Here is a 20,445-nt window from a genome sequence, read left to right on the forward strand (position 1 = left end):
CCATTCTGTTTTAGATAAATGATTTCCCATATTGTAGCCCAGGCGCCCCTAATAATGCTACTCACAAGGACATCAGATGCAGACGGCGAAGGGCATGGTCTATTCCTCCTTTTTAACAACCTGGGCCTCTGGCGCCCAAACTGTCCATGATCTTCTTTTTTATTCTTCTAGTCTAACGTAACTCCTCACAGAGGAAGCACCATTTAACGCTGGCTGGGGGTTATTTACAGACCACAAAAGGGACGGGACTGCTGTGGAACGTGCCTTGAGCTGTTTTATTTTTCAGCATCAGTCACATTACATGATTATGACAATGGGAAGATGCCAGCAGCTCACATCCCAGGCAACAGACCAAGAACTTAATGTTACAACTTACTTTATAAGTTTCTTGACCAATCACACAAAGCAAAATCATATTGACAGTAGTTCTCTCCAATCACCACAAGCACACGTACTTTTGGTTAAAACAATGCTTATTTCGAATACAATACCTGCTTGTAAGCCTTAAAACACAAAGCACAGAGCTCCACTATTAAGATTTAACCTTCCTAATATCTTGCTAGATAAACTTTCTGGAGCTTAGAGTTATTCTAGACAAGCGTTAATACACAGACCATTGTTCTATTTGCCCTTGCTTTTCTACAGTTTAAATACTTTTTCTGCTGACCTATCTCACAGCTGCTGCTTAGCTCTACTCACAGTTCTGCTGTCTCTGAGGCCTGCATCTTGCAGCTTTCCCAAGACCTCTAATTTTGCGGATTCCCACATCTGCCACTGAGGTGCTGCTATTGACGTGTCCCTTTACCCAATCAGCTCTCTGATCATGTGGTGTCTACGCATCTCCCCAGCCAATCCCTGCCTCACACACGAGGTGACCACCAACCCACTCTCTGGCCATCAAACCACAGCTGAATCTTCCCAGAATGCCTTTAGGCGAACAGAAGTGAACAGGATTGAACAAAGTTGGAAAAGGTCTTTATTCTGTAAGGCTTTTCTTATTTCCCACAGTTATGGTCATCTCACAGTCAACTCATGGTCACAATTGTCTCACAATTGTCTCACAGCCATGGTTGTGTCATGAGCATCTCATGGTCATGGTCATTTCCTGATCACCATCATCTCATGCTCAGGGTCATCTCACTGTAATGGTCATCTCATGATCATGTCATTGTCACTTCATTGTCACCTCATGGCCACGATCACGTCACGGTCACCTCAAGGCCGTGGTTGTGCCATGGCCAACCCATGGTCACCTTTTGGTCCAAATCATCTCATGGCCAGGGTTGTGGTTGTGTCATGGTCATGGTCACAGTCATGGTCATCCCATGTCATGGTCATCTCAGGGCTGTGTCACTCATGGTCATTCTCACGGCCATCTCATGCTCGTGTCATGGCCATGGTCATGGCCAGGGAGCATCTCCGAGATCCCGAGCCCTGATTTTGGGACACTCAAGGACCACTGGAGACAACAAGGCCTGGCCTGACCTGACCCCCATCGCGCTGCCCCTCCGGGAACCCAACGTGGCCAAACCCTCCTGGGGACACCTTGGACATGGGACATAGGGCAGGAAATGAATCCTGGGGGATGGAGCTGGGTGTGGCTGACAAACCCCATCCTGCTCCTGGTGTCCCCATCCAGCTCCTCATGTCCCCATCCTGCTCCTGGTGTCCCCATCCAGCTCCTCATGTCCCCATCCTGCTCCTGGTCTTTCCATCCTACTCCGGGTGTCCCCATCCCTGCTCCCAGTGTCTCCATCTCTGTCCCAGTGACCCCATTCCCATTCCTGGTTCCCAGAGGTGAACTGCCAGACACTGGAGGAGGGAACCCAGATTTATTGCCCAAAGCAGGATAATTTCACATCAGAAGTGAAGGATTGGGCATATTTGTGGTTCTTGCCTTTAAAACATTGGAAAACCGGAAATGGATCCGTTAGCAAGAGCCATGGGGTGGGTGAGAGCAGTGGGATGAGCTCTGCTGGCAGCTCTCAGCTTTCCCAGGAAGAGGGAAGGGGCCGAATCCAGCTCTGTGGATTGCTCAGGCAGTGATTCCTGCCAGGATAAGAGAGGGTCATGGTGTCACCCTGTCCCTGTCCCCATTCCACAGGATGGACCTGGCTGGAGCCCATGGAGAGCAGGAGCTGCTCCAGAATCCCACGTGATCCCACCCCAATCCTGCTGCAACCTTGCTCCATCCATCCCACCCCATTCTGCCCCATCCATCCTGCCCCAACCCTTCTCTGGAACCCCAACCTGATCCTGCTCCATTCCATCCCACCTGATTCTTGTCTGGAATCCAGCCCTGATCCCACTCCATCCCTCCCACACCAATCCTGCTCCATCCATCCCTCCTGATCCCACTCCAGAATCCAGCCCCAATCCCACTCTACAATTCCCCCTGATCCCACTCTGGACCCTGCTCTGATCTGAAACCCCTCCTTGATCTCAGTCCGTCCATCCTGCCCTAATCCCCTTCTGGAATCCCACCCTGATCCTGCTCCATACCTGTGCTCAAGCCATTGGTTCCCATGTCCTTTCCTGCAGAAAGAGAAGATCCATGAGATTCCAGCGTGGATCACACACCAGGATTAACCCCAGGATCCATCCTGGGATCCGCACAGAAGGGATCCAGAGCTGGATACACCATTGGAACTCACCGGCTGCTGGGTTGTATCCATTCCTGTCCCTCCTCCCTGTGGAAACAAAGCGGGATCAGCGTCAGTGGCACAGGATTCCCAGAACGGTGCTGGGTGGATCCATGCCCCTTCCTGACCCCCATCCCGTGTGTTACCAGATTGGAGCTTCCAGACAATGAATCCAGTGAGGATGAGGATGAGGATGGCAGCGATGACAGACACAGCGACCACCACAGTGAGATTCCCGCCAGACGTCGGCTCTGGGAAACATGGGATAGTGAGGAGGGGGAGAGGAATCCCCATTTAGGAATTCCAAATTCCCAATCCCCACATTCCCAGCCTCACCCCAAGCGAAGATCCCGGGCCCTGGCATTCCGGGATGCTCCACCCTGCACCGGTACTGCTCCCGCTCCTCCGGCAGCGCCTCGATCCTGGCCCAGGTGTGGAAGGTGCCGTCGCTGTTGGGAACGATCCCGCCCCACTCCGTCTCCTGATCCAAGGTTTCACCCCCCTTCATTCAGCTGACTGCGATGGTGTTGGGGTAGAATCCGTCCGTGCCGCAGGACAGGATCAGCATCCCGTGTTCCTCTCTTCCGGACACATGGACATCAGGGGGCTCTGGAATGGGATAATGGTGGAATTAATGCATTGGGTTCTGTGGGAATGGGATTGGGGTGTGCTCTACCCATGGAATTTCCACTGGGATGGCACTGGGGTGAGCTCTGACCATGGAATTCCCGCTGGAATAGGATGGAGATGAGATCTGCCCATGGAATTCCATGGGAATAGGATGGGGGAGAGATCTGCCCATGAAATTCCATGGGAATGGGATGAGAGTGAGATCTACCCATGGAATTCCCACTGGAATGGGACTGGAGTGAAATCTGACCATGGAATTTCATAGGAATGGCATGGGCGTGAGATCTACCCATGGAATTCCCACAGGAATTACTGTGTTCCCAAGTTCTCCATTCCCAGATCCCAAACTCCCATAGGAATTCTGCTCCCACCTTTGCGCTCCAGCTCCTCCTGCCCATATCCGACGTATTTCCGGAGCCCTTCCGGGCATTCGTGCTTCAGGTAATTTGTCCGATACTCAGTGTCATGGTTTGACACTGGCACAATGCCAGTGCCTCCATGAAGATACCCTCTCCCTGGTTTCTGCTGTGAGATGTGACCAGGAATAAGCAAAGCAGGCTCCTACTTAGGAAAGAAAAGAGCCAGAACTTTATTAACTACAACTACAGATAAAAAGGAACACACACACAGGGAAAATGAAAACTTCACAAATGCATTTCCTCCTCCCCCACCAAATTTCCAACCCAATACATTTGTTCCTCAAATCACCAACTCTCAGTCCAGCACCACCTTTTAGACAATCAATCCTCAGTTCATCAAGAGGAGAGGAGTCCTTCTTGTACCATGGGCTTCCCCTGGAAACACAGCTGAAGCTTCGTGTGTTTCTGTGTCACTCGTGGCACCGCCCGGAGTACATCTGCCGTCGTGACTTCTTCCTTTCCATGTCCAGTGCTCTCACCACTGAACACGGACCAGAACTGCTTCTAGGGTTGTCTTTTTTAAGGATGCTCTGTCCCGTTCCAAAAAAGGCACAGTCTCTCCTTTGGGACACCTGTCCCCACAATCTCTCCTTTGGGACACCTGTCCCCCCCATATTTTTCACCCCCTGGGGCCGAGGGGCACCAACACTGAACCCTCTTGGTTCTGAGGCCATTGCCTCCCCCTAGAATGCAGTCTCTGTGTCACAAGGAACATGGTTCTGTCCATGGCTATACAAAAAGAGTCCAGCAAAAGCCACTCCATCATCTCTTCCCACTAGGATTCTTCTCTATTCTTTTACTATCTCTCACTCGCCCAGACCTCTCTCACACTGGCCCATTTCCTTCCTCATCTTCCACTCTATCTTCTAGGAGAGGTCAATGATCTGTAAAGTTCTCATTCTCCAAAAAGGGGTTAAAAGCTCTTACAAGCGGCCGGCTGAACCCCCCCCTCTTCTCCGTCCCAGCCGTGCTGCCGGCGCAGGCCCATGTTTATCAAGCTTCAAGGTCACAGTCCCAGGCACCGGCTCTCTCTCTCTCTCTCTGTCTCCCGGGGGGCTGCCCGATGGCTCCCGGTGTCTCTCTCTCTCTCTTCCACCCTTCCACCCCCGGGCTCAGGCCTACCTCTCTCGGCCACATGGCTTTCCCCTCCCCCTGCCCAGCCAGCAGCTGGGCCGGGGGAGAGACCCGAACTCTTTCCTGCCGGAAACCCAAGAGGACCCTCCCAGGGGAGAGCTCTGCTTTTAACCCCGTGTTCTCAGAGGCGTGTCCATGTCTCAATGGTCAGGTTAAATGCCAATATTAAAGTCTGAATATCCATTGGCCAAAAACACAGCATCTCAAAAAACACATTTCCTGTCAAACCACCACACTCAGCCACCTCTTCCTGTTCCCAGCACCTCCTGGTGATCTCAGCAGCGCTGTCGGCTGCCACAAATCTCCCGGATTCCGGGTCAAAGGAGATGAAATCCCGCCCGTCGTAGCCATCCAGGTGGGATCCACGGACACTCCCATCGGACAGGAGTTCCCAGCCAGAAACTCGCAACCTTGTGTGGAGACCTGGGGGGATTGTACCCACAGAGACCCATGGAATTGTGTTCCAGCCCCACAGAGCCCCATTCCAGCCCCATGGAGCACCAGAGTCTGAGGGAGACCCACAGAGCCTCATCCCAGCCCCTTGGAGCCCCATGGATCCACATCCCAACCCCATGGATCCACAAGCCAACCCCACAGATCCCATCCCAGCCCCACGGATCCACATCCCAACCCCATGGATCCCAACCCAACCCCACAGATCTCATCTCAACCCATAGATCACAAGATATCCCATACCAGCCTAATGAATTCCCATTTCACCCCCTTGGAGCCCTGTGAATCCACATCCGTCACCTATAGATCCCGTCCCAGTCCCATGGATCCTCACCCCAGCCCTACAGTTCCCATCCCAGCCCCACAGATCCCCCCACTCACCCCCACTCTGGTTGTACCGCTCCCCCAGTGTCTCCAGGTCCTCGACAAACGTGTGCTGGTGTCCCACACACTTCTGGGTCTCCCTATCCCAATATCCCGGCTCGACTCCATCCTTTATCCACTGCGTCAGCGGCTCCGTCCTGCCCCGCTCGCTGTCGTAGCGCACGAAGGGGATCCCATCCACGAACCCAATGGCCATGAACTGGGGGATCCCCGTGCTGGGCTCTGACACCGCCACTTTCAGGTAATGCAGGGAGTGGAGAACTGGGGGGACACAGAGATTTGGGGGGGCTGAGGGGATCATGGATCAATGAAAGGGGAACTGGGAGAGCTGGGAAGGGGTTCGGGGATCCTGGAGCCAAGGAAAGGGTGGTGCAGGGTGGGAGAGGTGGGATGGACAGGAAAGGGCATGCAGGGGGTGCTGGTGTCCAGGAAGGGGGCTCAGGGGGTTCCAGGGTCATGGAAGGGGTGAGGGGTGCAGGGACTGGGAAAGTGGGATGGGGGTTCCAGGGGATCCCTGTGCCCAGGAAAGGGGCTCCAGGGGTCCCCAGTGCCAGGGAAAGGGGTCACAGGGTGGGGAGACCTGGGAATAGAAGGCTGGGGGTCCTTGAAGCGGAGGAAAGGGGGAGCCAGGGGCTGAGAAAGGCAGGAATGGGGGTCCAGGGGGTATCAGGGTCAAGGGAAAGGGGGGTCTGGGGACTGGGGAAGGTGGGATGGATGGGAAAGGAGGTGTAGGGGGGGATTGGTGCTGGATAAGGGGGTGCAGGGGGGTCCCAGTGCCCAGAAGTGAAAATTCAGGGGGGTCCCAGGGCCCAGGATCCCCCCTGGGACTCTCATGGACACCCTGAGACTCCCTCGCAGGGCGAGCAGGGGGTGAAGAACTGTGGGGATGCAGAGATTGGGGGGTCTGCGGCATCCAAGAGGCAGGAAGGGGGACTGGGAGAGCCAGGAAGGGTCCAGGGTTCAGGGAAGGGACTGGGAGAGGCGGGATGGGGGATCCAGGGGGTCCCTGTGCCCACCAAAGGGGGTCCAGGGGTCCCCGGTGCTGAGGGAAGTGCGGTCTGGGAGCTGGGAAAGGCAGGAATGGGGCTCCAGGGGGTCCCTGGGTCACGGAATGGGAGGTCTGGGGCTGGGAGAGGTGGGCGGATCCCGGGGACGCAGCTTGGGAGATGGGAAAGAGAAAGAGACCGAGGGAAAGCGGGGGAAGGGGACAGGGAAAGAAGGAATGCCAGGGAGTTCATCTGGATCCCTCTGGATCCCCGCGGCGACCCCCCGAGACCCCCGGGACCTTCTGGAACCCCCTTTCGGGAAGTGGCGGGAGTGGAAAAAAGGGAGGACACGGAAAGTTGGGAGATCTGGGAGGTCCAAAGATCATGGAAAAGGTTCAAAGGGGCTGGGGTGTGGGAAAAGGGGGATGCCCGAAAAGGGGAGGCAGGGGGTCCCAGAGCACTGACGGGGGTGCAGGAGGGTCCCGCTGCCAGGAAATGAACGTTCATGGGGGTCCCCGTGCCCAGGAATGGGGGTTCAGGGGCTTTCCCTGCCCAGGAATGGGGGTTCAGGGGATTCTCTTCCCGGAATTCGGGGTTCAAGTGGGCCCCGGTGCCCGGAAATGGGCGCTCAAGGGGTCCCCGTGCTCAGGAATGGGGGCTCAGTGGATTCGCATGCCCGAGAATGGCGGTTCAGGAGGGTTTCCCTGCCCAGGAGTGGGGGTACAGGGGGGGTTCCCAGTACCAGATGAGGGGGTACAGGGGGGTCCCGGTGCTGGGGAAGGGGATGGAGGGGGTTCACAGGACCCAAAATGGGGCTATGGGGAGGTTCCCGGGCTCAGGAAATGGAAGTTTAGGGGGTTCCCGGTTTCGGGGTTCCCACTCACCTTTGGTCGCGCCCCCCGAGTCCCCCAGGAGCCCCAAGAGCAGCCCCAAGAGCAGCCCCAGACCCAGCGCTGGAGCCACGGCGCTGCTCCGCTGCGGCCCCGCCCACAGCCCTGGCCCCGCCCCAGCCATGGTTCCTCCTCCAGAGCGCCTCTGGCCCCGCCATTGGCCCCGCTGTTTCCTGCTCGCCAATGGCAGCCCGATCTGTCAGTGACGTCACTGGTCTTCGGGCAGATCCCGGTCTCGGAGATTGGGACGCAGAAGCGAAAGGGACCGAGGAGGGCGGGGGGGGGAGGTGGGGAGGGGGCGGGGGGGGGAGGTGGGGAGGGGGCGGGGGGGGGAGGTGGGGAGGGGGCGGGGGGGGGGGGAGGTGGGGAAGGGGCGGAGGTGGGGAGGGGGCGGGGGAATTCCAGAGAATCCCTCAGGATCCCTCTGGATCCCCGCTGCGACCGCCCTGGAGCCCTCTGAGAACCACCTGGGACCCCCTGGGACCCGCTTAAGAAAGCGCCGGGAGTGGAGAACTGGGGGCACAGGGAAATTTGGGAGATCTGGGGGTGCAAAGGTCAAGGAAAAGGGCGGGTCTGGGAAGGGCGGGAGGGGCGGGGAGGGGTGCAGGGGGTCCCGGAACACGTGAAGGGGGTCCAGGAGGGGGTCCCAGTCCCGGATGAGGGGGTACAGGGGGGTTCCCATGCCCGGGAGAGGAAGTTCAGGGGGTCCCGAATAAAGGAAAGGGGGGTGAGGGCAATGGGGTGTCCAGCGGGTCCCTGTGCCCAGGAAAGGGGGTGCACGGGCCCCCGGTGTTGAGGAAGGTGGTGGGTGGGGGCTGTGGAAGGCAGGAGTGGGGGTCCAGGGGGTGCTGGGGTCAAGGAAAAGCGGGGCTGGGGTGTCTGAGAGGGGGAGGGCCGGAAAGGGGGTGCGGGGGGGCATTGGTGCTGCATGAGGGGGTGCAGGAGGGTCCCCGTGCTGGATAAGGGGGTGCAGGGGGGGTCCCTGTGCCTGAGAACGGAGGGTTTGGGAGGGTTCCAGTCTCAGATATGGGGGTGCACGGCAGTCCTGGTGCAGTGGAATGGGGGTTCAGGGGGTCCTGGTGCTGTATAAGGGGATGCAGTGGGGTCCCGGTGCCCAGGAATGGGGGGTTCAGGGGTGCCGGTGCCAGATAATGGCCTGGCTGGGATCTGGTGCTGGGAAAGGGGGTGCAGGGGGTCCCAGGGCCAGATAACGGGATGCACTGGGGTCCCGGTGCCCAGGAATGGGGTTCCGGGGGGTTCCATTCCCGAGTTCCGGGGTTCAAGGGGTCCTGGTGCCTGAAAATTGAGGTTCAGGGGGTCCCGGTGCCGGATAAGGGGATGTAGTGGATCCCGGTGCCCAGAAATTGGGGTTCAGGGCGGTTTCCCTGCCCAGGAATGGGGGCTCAGGGGGTTCCAGGCTGCAGATAAGGGGGTGCAGGGGTTATCGGGGCTGAGGAAGGGGGTACAGGGGGGGTCCCAGTGTCCCGAAATGAACGTTCAAGGGGGGTCTCTTGACCCCCTGGAACCCCAGGGGACCCTCCGGGATCCCCTGGAACCCCTTCCAGGAAGCGCCGGGAATGAAGAACTGGGGGGACGCCGAAATTTGGGAGATCTGGGGGTCCAAAAGCCGAGGAAAAGGGCGGGTCTGGGGTCTGGGAAGGACGAGGTGGCCGGGAATGGGCATGCAGGGCGTCCCAGAGCACTGACGGGGGTGCGGGGGGATCCTAGGCCCGGATTAGGGGGGGCAGGGGGGTCCCAGTGCCCAAAAATTGGGGTTCAGGGGGTTCTCGTGCCAGGGAATGCGGGTTCGGGGGGAGTTTCCTTCCAGGAATTTGGGATTCAAGGGGGTCCCGGTGGCCGGGAATCGCGGTTCCGGGGGCGTCGGTGACCAGAAATGGGGATTCAGGGGGGTCCTGCGGCCACATGAGGGGGTACAGGGCGGTGCCAATGCTGGGCAAGGGGGTACAGGGGGATCCCTGTGCCCAGAAATGGGCGCTCAAGGGGGTCCGCGTGCTCAGGAATGGGGGTTCAGGGGGGTCCCGGTGCTGAAAAAGGGTGCTGAGGGGGTCACAGGACCGAAAATGGGGGTTCAGGGGAGTCCCGGTACCCGGGAATGGAGGTTTAGGGAGTTCCCGGTGCCCAGGAATTGCGGTTCAGGGGGGTCCCGGTTTCGGGGGGTCCCACTCACCTTTGGTCGCGGCCCCCGGGTCCCCCAGGAGCCCCAGGAGCCCCCGGAGCACCCCCAGCCCCAGCGCTGGGGCCATCGCAGCCGTCCCCGATCGCGGCTGCAGAGACGCGAAAGCGAAAGTGCCCGAGGGAGCGCGGGGGGAGGGGGAAAGGGCGAATTCCAGGGAATTCACCTGGATCCCCTCCTGGCACCCCTCTGGATCCCTCGGGGATCCGTCTGGGACCCTCCAGGGCCGCGCCCTGCGGGACCCCCGGGCCGGGCTGTGCTGAACTCCCGGCCCTGCGCTCAAACTCTGCCCGGACCCCGCTGGGCTCGGCCCAAAGCCGGGCAAGCATCGGGAGCAGCGGAGCCAATTTTTCCTGCGGGTGCGGGTCCCACCCCCGGCGGAGCAGGGCTGGGCGCTGGGACCCGATCCCTGATTCCCAATCTCCTTCTCTCTCTCTCGCTCTCTCTCTGCTGTTCTCTCCCTTTCCTTTGGGGGATCATAAATCCCAGAGCGGCCGCAGAGCCCCGTGCCCAGGCCGGGTTTCCCAGCAAAGGGAGGCTGGGGCTGAGGTGCCCCGGGCTGGCCGGGAATGGGGGCCCGGGGGTCCCTGGGCTCACGGAAATGGGGGATCCAGGGGCTGGGAGAGGAGGATACCCGGGAAAGGGGGTGCAGGGGGGTGTTGGTGCAGGATAAGGGGGTGCAGGGGGGGGTCCCAGTGCCCGGGAATGGGGTTGGGAGGGGGGGGTGGGCAGCAGCTGCTGGAGAGAGACTGGGACAGACTGGAATGGACTGGGACAGACTGGGAAAAGAACCTACTGGGAGCAGAACTGAGGCAGCAGAGATCATACTGGGATATACTGGGACCACACTGAGGGCTACTGGGAACCTGCAGGGGACAATTGAGATTGGACTGGGAGGGACTGGGAATGGTTTGGATCATCCTGGGACTGACTGGAATCATACTGGGAGTGATCAGATCTGTAGTAGGGGTGAAGAAGAGAAACTGGAATAATACAGGGAGCAACTGGGATCATACTGGGAGCAGCTGCCCCATGCTGGGGTCATACTGGGATCATACTGGGACTGATGGGGTGACACTTGGAGTGACTGGCATAGTACTGGGAGTGTCTGGGAGTAACTGGGATCAAACTGGAGGTGACTGGACTTATACTGGGAGCAACTGGGACCACAGCAGGGGCAAATGGCATCGGGTAAGGTGTGACCGGGCTCATACTGGAAGTGACTGGGGCCACACTGGGCTCTTACTGAGAGGGACTGAGAGTGAAAGGAACCATACAGGGCATGACTGGGAGCCGCTGGGACCGTGTCGGGGGCAACTGGGATCCTACCGGGAGTGATATGGACCATGCTGGGAGCGACCGGGACCCACCGGTGAGGCGGCGGCGGAGCTGGGAGGCGGCCGCAGCGCAGGTGGGAGCCGCGCTGGGTTGTGCGGGGGCTCGGGGCTCGCTGCGGGCCTCGGGGGCGGCAGGGGGCTCAGGCGGGTTCCTTGTGCCGTGTCCGGCCCGTGGTGCCGCTGCCGTGAGGGCGCTGCGGGAGCGGCTGCCCGCGGTCTCCTTGCGGCCGCTGCCTCGGCAGGAGCCGCTGCCGGAGCAGCGCTGGCTCGGCCCGGTTCCTGTGGCTGGGACAGAGGCGGCTGCCCCGTGCCCGCGGCTCTGCGGGGAAATTCACGTGGCCGGAGGTTTCTGTGCCCCGAGGAGACAGAGGAGTCCTGTACAAGTGACTTTATTGCTGAGTAGAGGGAGAGGCCGTGGCGCATTTGCCGTGCGCTCTCTGCCATTGTTGTAGTTCGCAGCCTCCTTTTTATCCTCATTTTCCCGGCTCATCTCCCTCTCCCTTTGCCCACTGCCTGAGGTACTTGGAAGGTTCAGACCTCCCGATCTGCCAACTGCACGTCCTCGTTAATGTGCACCCCCACTTTTGTAGAACAGCCGATATTCACGGCTCTGTTAAGTCTTTTTTGTTCTCGACGTTCAGGAATGTAGCGGGACTTTCTGTGAGCAGCAGTCCATGTTAATTAATAACATTTATTGAAGCTGGTGGTTTCGCCCGTTAATTCCTTATCTACAAGCCCCTGGCCCCTCGCTCAGCTGCTGAATGAGCCGCACTCTCAAGGTGTGGAGCACGGTAAAAAGGTGAGAGTTGCTGTAGCACATCAGAGCAGAAGCAGCATTCGTTTAACCCATGGTCTGCCAGGGAACCACAAAACCATGTCCCATTCCCATCCTTTCCACGTTTGGACTGGTACATGAGCTGCTTTTTTGTTTCCTTTGTTACCTGTTTCACCACTTTTGCTTTGTCATCTATTTGCCAAGACCAGTTTGAGTCATTTGATTTTCCACAAACTCCTCTTTTCTCTGCTAACAGATGATCTGATCCCATCCCATGGGGAAATGTTGTGTTCCTCATTTCAGTGGATTGCTCAGCAGGAAGGTCAGGAGCTGGAGCTGTCTGGGTGGTTATTCCGAGGGCAGCTTGTAATCTAATGGTGCCATTGAAATGAGATATGGGTTCTGTGGCTCCTGATATGAATTGGTTTGGGTTCCCAGGGGCTGGTCCATGGTGTTGTAGGATTTGTTCTGCTGGCCGTTCATCTTCTCCCCATTTTTGGCCGCTCTCTCCAGCCAGGACTGCATCAATTGACCATTTTTCTCTAATTAAATCAACAAATACTTGGATTCCCAACTGATTTCCCGGAACTTGTGGTAGCAAGAACATCTCAGTGCTCTAATCCACCCTATATAACACAGACAGTGACAGCACACGTTGGAGTGGGCAGAGGGATGATTCCCCCCCATTTATTTATAGTGAAGTTTTCCCAACATTCTCCATTTGCTGTTTCCCTTTGCAGCTTCACCCGTTTCTGTTGCAGGGTCAGATATCCTCACCCCGGGCTCTGCCTTGAGCTGTGCAAATTCCATCAGTGCAAGCAGGCAGAGCTCGGGGTGAGGGGCAGGGGGAATCAGCCCAATTCCTGCCCCAGGCAAGAGACCCAGGTACATTGGCCAGGCTTTGCCCAGCAGGGTTCATTTGCATTTCTAAAGCTCCTCTCCTGGCTGACTAGAACCAAAGCTTCTCTTCCAGGGCTGCCATCTGGTGAGTCACATGTGGCCCCCCGGAATCTGCTTTTTTTAAAAAAAGTATTAACTATTTAAGAGTTAAAAGTATCACGGTTAAAGCTCTTCAATTTTGCAAAATGCAACATAAAGGCGAACATGGAAAAACCCTGACCAAAAATTGATTCTCACCCTTCTGTCCCAAACCTACCTGACAATATAAAGTAGGATTATTATAAAAAATGTTTCTCATGTTGTAATCTTATCACTGAAACTGTAGGGAAAACAAAAACTCTCCAAGAATCTCTTTAGTGTGAGAGAGTCAAGGCATTACTTGGTTCTGGCCAGGATGTGCAACAGAAATACTTTCATCCACACATAGCCCGGCTGTGCAGAAAAAATCATTCCATGACATGTCAGTTTACTTGATTTTTCCTAAACTTTACGTAGTCTGAACCAATCTAAATCCACTGCTTTAATGTTCATTGCTTCCAAGTCGTGTAAGTTTTTAGTATTTGGTTTCCTATTAGACTCGGATTTCTTCCCCTCTGATGTGAATTCCGTCCACACTCCTGGATTTCCTTCTCAGCCTTTTCCAGACCAGGTGTCTCCAGCTGTGCGGGGGCAGTGTCTGGGGCAGCTGTTGGTTGCTGTTTGCTGCGGGGCGTTGATGTTTTGTTGCTGGTCGTTATCTCTGTGGGTGTCTTTTGGGCTATTCCCAGTCTGTTCGGATGTTAAACTCGTCTCCATTGAGTGGTGGAGATGAGTTTAACATCCGAACAGACTGGGAACCCCTTAAATAAAACCTTTAAAATTTCTTTCCCAAAGGCAAACCTTTGAGTAGAGAAACCTTTCTGAGCAGAGAAATAAGATTTAAAAGAAGCAGAATGGGTGCATTTTGCAGCAATGCAGTCGCAGGCAGCCCAGAGTGTGGGTGTGAGTGAGCCCCAGAGTGGAATTGTGCCGCGGTGCTCCCCAGCAGCTGTGGCGGTGCAGGCCCAGCCAGCGCTGGAGCTGCAGCAGTGGCAGCGAGGCTTGGCCGCAGTGGCTGGAGGTGCCAGAGGAGGGTGGCCAGGATTCCCGAGGGTTTGAGCAGAGGATCTGTGGGCAGGCCCAGGGGCTTGGCCGCTGTGGAGCCCTGGCTGCTGCTGCGTTGCCTTCAGGGCAGGCTCGGGGGCGGCTCCCATGGTCCTGCTGCAGGCGGGAAGTGCAAATCTCCGGGGCTTCAGAGCCCCTGAGGCCAGGCTGAGGGGTCCCCCCGTGCTCAGCTGTGCTGGCGGCTGTTTCTGGCCCCAGGGACACTTGGCGTGGGCCCCTTGGCCACCAGTGGTGCTGCTTTGCACTCCTTAGGCAGGAGCCGATGTCCTGGCTGGGTGTTGGCAACAGCAAAGTCCCAGGGCAGGCTCTGTGCCAGCCCAGCTTCCTGGGGGAGAGATTCCACAGGAGACAGGATTCTGGCTACAGCCTGCCTTAAATTTACATCCCTTATTTCCACCCTGCACTAGGTGGAGAATTGCCCAGGTAAGGAATTCCAGACTTGAATTCCAAGGGAGATAATTGAATATCTGCCTTGGGTCTGGCTCTTTTTCTTGCCAAAGCCAATGGCAAAAGCTGTACCCATGGCATCTTGGTTTCTATCTCCGGCTTCCAAAGGTGTTTCTTTATTTCCCTATTCATTCTTTCTACCCAACCCGAGCTCTGGGCTTGCCAGGGGTTATGGAGGTCCCATTGTATTCCTAAAGCTGCCATAACCCCCTGAAGGGTCTTTCCTGTAAAATGAGTTCCCCATCTGAATCTATTGCTTCCACAATCCATTATCTTTGAATTATTTGTTTTAGAAATAGGTTAATAAGTGATCCAGTGATTGCTGAAGCAGTCAGAATTGCTTTTGCCCCCTGTTAGGTGCCATGGTGTCAGCAGAAGATATTGAAGCCTTCCTGCTCAGGGCATTTCAGTGCCAGGCTCTTACAAGCACCCACAGCTCCGCGGGTTGAGCTGAGCATGGGCCGGTGACCTGCGCTTTGTCTGATTCCCCTTCCTTAATAACAGCCTGTCTTGTAGCTCTTTTCCCTTCTGCTGCCCTTGCAGAGCCATCCACAAACACATTGTCTCCCTCAGGCCAGGGAATGTCCCATCAATCTCTCCCAGCCTGGCTCGGGAGCTCTGTCCCTTGAGTGCAGTCCTGGGTTCCTTGCCAGCCCCTCTCCAGGCTGTTCAAACAGGAGGCTGGGTTAAACCCTTGCCCTGTCCTCAGTTCTGAATCCTCCTGTGCCACTGAACGAGTTTCATACTGTAATAACTGAGCCCTGCTCATCCATTTAGAGGCTCTTTTGGTTGTCAAAGCTTTAACTTGATGCCAGACTTGAACTCTAGGAGATCCTCCTGTTATCATCAGTTTTCAGGCCTCTGCTCCCACGGAAGCTGTGGCTGCACAATTCTGCAGACAATGAGGCTGCTCTCTGGCCACTGGGTTAAACATTTTAGCACAAGAATTCCTTTGGCAAGACCCTGTTTAACGTCCACCTATAATTCAAATTCTTTTTCCCTGTCTGGAAGGCCCAGGCCACTCGCCTCAGTTAATCTTAATTTTAACACTTGAAAATTCTGTGTTTCCTCCTTGTGTCCATCCATCCGGTTTGTTGACTGGCAAGATAGGAGTGTTGTAGGGAGACATCCTTGGCTCCAAAAGCCCTGCCTTTAACAGGGACTCAATACCAGGCTGTGAGCCCTTCCTTCCCTCTCTTGGAACAGGGTATTGCCTGTCCTGGTTGCTTTAATTTGTAGAGGCTCCATATCTAATTTTCTGTATTTCCCTGGGGCTGCCCACACTTCTGGGTTCACTTCAGCATAGGCCTTGTCAGACTTTTGACACAGAGGTACAACAGAACTAGCCTCTGTATCCCTTTTTACAGTATTAAAATCCAGCTCTCAAACTCCTTCCTAGTTAATTACAATCACAGGAGGAAGAAAAAGAAATTCATTTATTTCAAACCTATCCCCCACAGCTTCTAATAGTGGTTGAACAAATCATACCTGCTCATCTTTCCCACTCATTCCCTTAAAAATTTAAATATTCCTTTACTATTTTCCCCTTTAGGTCTAAGATTCAGAGCAGATTGAGAGGCCCCTGTGTCCATCAGAAAATGCCTCCTCTCAATGCAGACCCACCTGAATGTTCTCAAGGGCTCCAGTGTGGAGGGTCCCTGGTGTGATGGGAGCTGTGACAGCCCTGCCAATCCATGTCCATCACGGGGTGGACTTGCTGGTCCTGAGGGTGCTGCTGTCTCTGCTTGCAGTGTCCTTGTGCCCTGCAGCTGGAGCCCTGATTCCTTGCCAGGGGCTGTTTGGGTGGGCTGTGCCCTGCCGAGGAGGGCAATGCCTCTGCCGGGTGCTTGTGGCCGAGCCCGTGCCCTGGGTGCTGGGGCCCCCTTGGGCCCTGGGGCTGATCCCTCAGGGGCTGTAGGAGCTCTGCCCTGGCCTTTGCCTTCAGCTTGGCCTTTTGCTGCTCCCTTCTTGCACTCACCTGCTGGGCCTTTGTGCCCAAGTGCTGCAGGGCCTTCTTCTGCCCCTCCTGCAGCCCCCCTCAGTGCCTGTGGGTGCTTGTCTTGCTTTACAAGACAGGTGTCTGCTTGGGAAGGCAGAAAAAGCCTCTCTTGGAATGGAGAATGCAAACCCCTCCCTCTTAATTTTTAGGATAGTGAAATCAAGGGGCTCTCAGGCAAAGATATGGGATTAGGAATAACGGTTCTTTACTAGTGTGTATAATATAATAATAGTAGTGTGTATAAACCGCTCCGGCTGTGACAACAAACAGAGCCCGGAGCCGGTCCCGGCCTTTTGGCTGCGGCGCTTTCCCCTTGGGTGCAGTTCCGGGCACGGCCGGCAGGGGCGCCGGTGGCTCCCGCGGGGCGGGGCAGCGCATCCCTGCCATGGGAACCTCTCTTAACGGCAATAGAGCAATCCCTTCATCTAACTCTTTCACTTTTTTACCTTCTATAGCCTTTCTCCCGTGTTTTGAGAAAGAATTTGGAGAGGGCTGCCTTTTAACTGAGCTCCTAGTGTTTCGATAAGGTGCTTCCTGTAGAGAGAGGGATTTTCCCTGAACAGCAGGAGCTGTGGTTACCAAGGGGACGTAACTCAGAGCAGGAGGGGTCAGGGGAGGATATCCCGACGAGGCTCGGTCGGAGTGTGGGCAGGGTCTGCTGCCGGAATCGCCAGAGGGGGATCTTCCCGTGGAGGCCGAGCCGGAGCGTGGGCAGCCCCCACATGGCTTATGGCGGCTGATCCGGCAGCTCCCGGCAGAGCAAAGGCAGGTGGGAGACCCCGGCAGCAGCAGCGGCGGTGCCCAGCGCAGCTGGCACGGGCAGGGCAGCCAGGGATGGGATGGCTGGGACCCGCCCTCGGTGCGGTCGGCGCGGTGACCTCGGCCCACGCGGCAGGACAGAGCAACCCCCATCTTCCCCAGCATGGCCGGCAGAGCGGCCGCGGGCCGGGCAGTGGGGCCAGGGCACACAAATTCACCGCCAGCGCCGGGGCAGGTGGAGCTGCCCTGGGCAGTGAGCCCGCACCTGGGATGGAAACCGGGGCAGGCGGAGCTGAGGCGGGCAGCGAGCCGGGACCCGGGACAGGCGCCTCGGCCGCGAACAGAGGGGGCAAGAGCTGCAGAGAATCCCACTCTCTTTCTGACTTTTCCTCTTGTTCCCCTCCCTTTCATTTCCCCTTTTTATTTTCTTGTTTTTTTCCTCGGGTGTTTCTGATACTTCAAAGATTTTTATTCTCCTAAAATCTCCTGTCTAACATATGGTATATTCTCTTTCTTCTAGATTAAATGGGTTTTTTTCCAAATAAATCCAGAACCTAACAAATCTAAACTTCTGCTTGGATATTTTGAAATGGTCGACGAGCTAACTCATGACCTCCTAATGTTGTTTTTCTCATCACCTTTTTATTTATCCTTTGGCAAATTAAGCATCTTTCAGTTACTTGCTTTGCTACACCAAAAATCCCAGTGCACCCAAAATTCCTTAAAAAATGATCACACAAAGCTTGAGTACGCCAGTGGGGTTTCTGATGCAGTCTTCTAGTATTTTCCTAGTAAGCACATTTTATTAAGTAATTGTCTTCCATGTAGAAGTTTCTATTTCCCTGATTTATCTTGTTCATTTCCTATCTTGTTTAATTCTTTTTTCTTGGCTTCCCTAAACTTTGGAATTTCCAGTATTTCCTCGTTTGGAGTTAATATTAACATAACTCTTTCAGCTCCATTTTCTGCTGCATCCTTAGCTTTGTGATCTGCCCCCAGTTTGCCCAGTTTGCCTCTCCTTTGGCCCGGGCCGGGTTCCCCCCGCCCGCAGCGGCTGGGAGCAGCCGAGAGCCCCGCGCTGCCCATGCCGACCTGTCCCGGCTCCATCGCCGCTGCTGCCGCGGGCTGCGAGGGCTGCGGGAACGGGGCACCGAGGGTGTGGCTGCTGCTGGGGGAGGAGGAGGAGGGAGGGAAGGGCAGGGATGGAGGGGGAGGAGGAGGCGGGTAGAGGGGGGAGGAGGAGGAGAAGGAATGGAAGGGGCGGGGTGGAAGAGGAGCAGGAGGTGGGGATAAGACAGGGGAGGAGGAGGGGGGATGGAAGAGGAGGAGCGGGAGGAGAAAGAGCAGTGAAGGAGGCGGGGTTAGGGGGGAGGAGGAGAGGGAGGTGGAGATAGGACAGAGGAGGAGCGGGAGGAAGAGGAGGGACAAAGGCGGATCAAGGTTGAGCTGAGGGAGCCACGCGGTCTCGATCCCTGCCTGAATTCGCAGCCCCCACCTGTGGGATCATCGCCCCCCCCATGGCGCAGGTGAGCGGGGAGGGGGAGCCCAGCCCGGATATCCCGGGGGGTCCCTGGGTTGGGTTTTTAGGGGGGATGTTTGGAGAATGAAGAAGTCCAAGGCTGAGCGGAAAAGGCCCCTCGGGGGGACATCGGGGGGTGGCGGTGGCGGCTGCCGGCAGAGGCAGCCTGGAGGAGCAGAGCCCTGTGTCCCCCAGGAGGCCAAAGTGGGGAGGCCAGAGAGGGGGGAGCGCCGCCATTGGCGGGAGCCTCAAGAGCCTGGAGAGGGGCAGGGGGGACTCCTTGGAGCCGCTGCAGCGCAGAGCAGAGAATGAGGGGAGAAGGGAGCCCGGGAGCCCAAACAGCCCCGGCATCCCGAAATGGGGAGAGCCAAGAGGGGGCAGTGCGTCCCCAGAGACGGCCTGGGGGGATCTCGTTGCCCTTGCCTGTGGCACGGAGGCAAATCCCATGCTGTCCTTGTCCTTCCTCGCCCAGAGCAGGAGCTGAGCATGGAGAGCAGGGAGGACAAATGCCCGCGGCAGAGCCTGGTGGCAGAGGCCGTTTTGAGCGGCTCCACGGCGCAGGAAGCCAACGGGGACGAAAAGCCCCGGAGATGCCGCTCGAGGAGGGGCTGCAAACGCAGATGGCGGGGATGTGAGGGGGAAAGAGGCAGCCTGGGCCGGGAAGGCGGCCGGAGATGGAGCCAGAGCTCGGAGCTGGTGCTCCATGAGCAGCTCCATGATGGGGAGAAGCCCCACACATGCATGGAGTGTGGGAAGAGCTTCAGGTGGAACTCCCACCTGATCAGGCACCAGAGGATCCACACTGGGGAAAAGCCCTATGAGTGTGGGGAGTGTGGGAAGAGCTTCAGCAGGAGCTCCAGCCTGATCAAGCACCAGAGGAGCCACACTGGGGAGAGGCCCTATGAGTGTTCCAAGTGTGGGAAGAGCTTTCAGACCAAGTCCCATCTTCTCCAGCACTATCAGAGTCACACAGAGGAGAGGCCCTTCCAATGCCCCGACTGTGAGAAGGGATTCAAGCACAACTCCACCCTCATCACCCACCGGCGCATCCACACAGGGGAGAGGCCCTACGAGTGTGATAAATGCAAGAAGAGGTTTCTGACCAGCTCCAATCTCCTCCTGCACTATCGGATTCACACAGAGGAGAGGCCCTTCCGCTGCCCAGACTGCAGGAAGGGATTCAAGTACAACTCCACCCTCATCACCCACCGGCGATTCCACACCGGGGAGAGGCCCTACGAGTGTCCCCAGTGTGGGAAGAGCTTCTCCAGGAGCTCTCGCTTGACCCGACACCAACGGAGGCACCGGTAAGGGAAGCCCTGCGAGTGCCCCGAGTGCGGGAAGAGCTTCGTGCGCTGCTCCAGCTCCATCCCCCACTGGAGGAGGCACTTTGGGCACAGCCCTGGTCACTCACATTCCCTGTGATCCATGTTAGGAACACACTTGGCTACTTCTACTTTTAATTTCACGTTAAATTTTTTCTCTTCTCCATGTGTTTCCACTCCAGAAGCCAAGAGGGATGGATCTGTCCCCTCAAAACCACTCAAATCCCAGTGAAAACAGCTCAATCTTATCCCAAAAGGGCTCAAACCCACCTCAAAAGAACTCAGTGCCATACCAAATTCGATTTCGTCAGCCACCAGGCTGAGATGGGGCTGGGAGGAGATTGGGAGAAGTGGGATCTCAATTAGAGTGGTGGGATGGGGATTGTGTGGGGCTGGGTGTGTGGGATGTATTTGATAGCAAATAAAACTCTCAGACTTACTGGTTTCTTTCTCGTTCATGTTCAGTCCGTTTCAGTTCTGTTTGCAGGGTGTCGCCTCCCAGAGTGTCC

General features: G+C 56.7%; 1 protein-coding gene and 2 pseudogenes across 1 annotated transcript in view; 1 reads left to right on the forward strand and 2 right to left on the reverse strand.

The window, feature by feature from the left end:
* The window catches only part of LOC136570728 (uncharacterized), a 2,607,743-nt pseudogene that overhangs the window by 1,876,434 nt on the left and 710,864 nt on the right, over positions 1–20,445 (reverse strand).
* The window catches only part of LOC136570729 (uncharacterized), a 2,347,277-nt gene that overhangs the window by 1,764,189 nt on the left and 562,643 nt on the right, over positions 1–20,445 (forward strand). Inside the window, 1 exon segment of the mRNA XM_066571173.1 lies at positions 19,276–19,961. Within this exon segment, the coding sequence (XP_066427270.1) occupies positions 19,276–19,961 (686 nt within the window).
* On the reverse strand, positions 1,836–9,802 carry LOC136570731 (class I histocompatibility antigen, F10 alpha chain-like; annotated as a pseudogene).

The sequence above is a fragment of the Molothrus aeneus genome, unplaced genomic scaffold, assembly GCF_037042795.1.
Source record: "Molothrus aeneus isolate 106 unplaced genomic scaffold, BPBGC_Maene_1.0 scaffold_36, whole genome shotgun sequence".
Lineage (NCBI taxonomy): Eukaryota > Metazoa > Chordata > Aves > Passeriformes > Icteridae > Molothrus > Molothrus aeneus.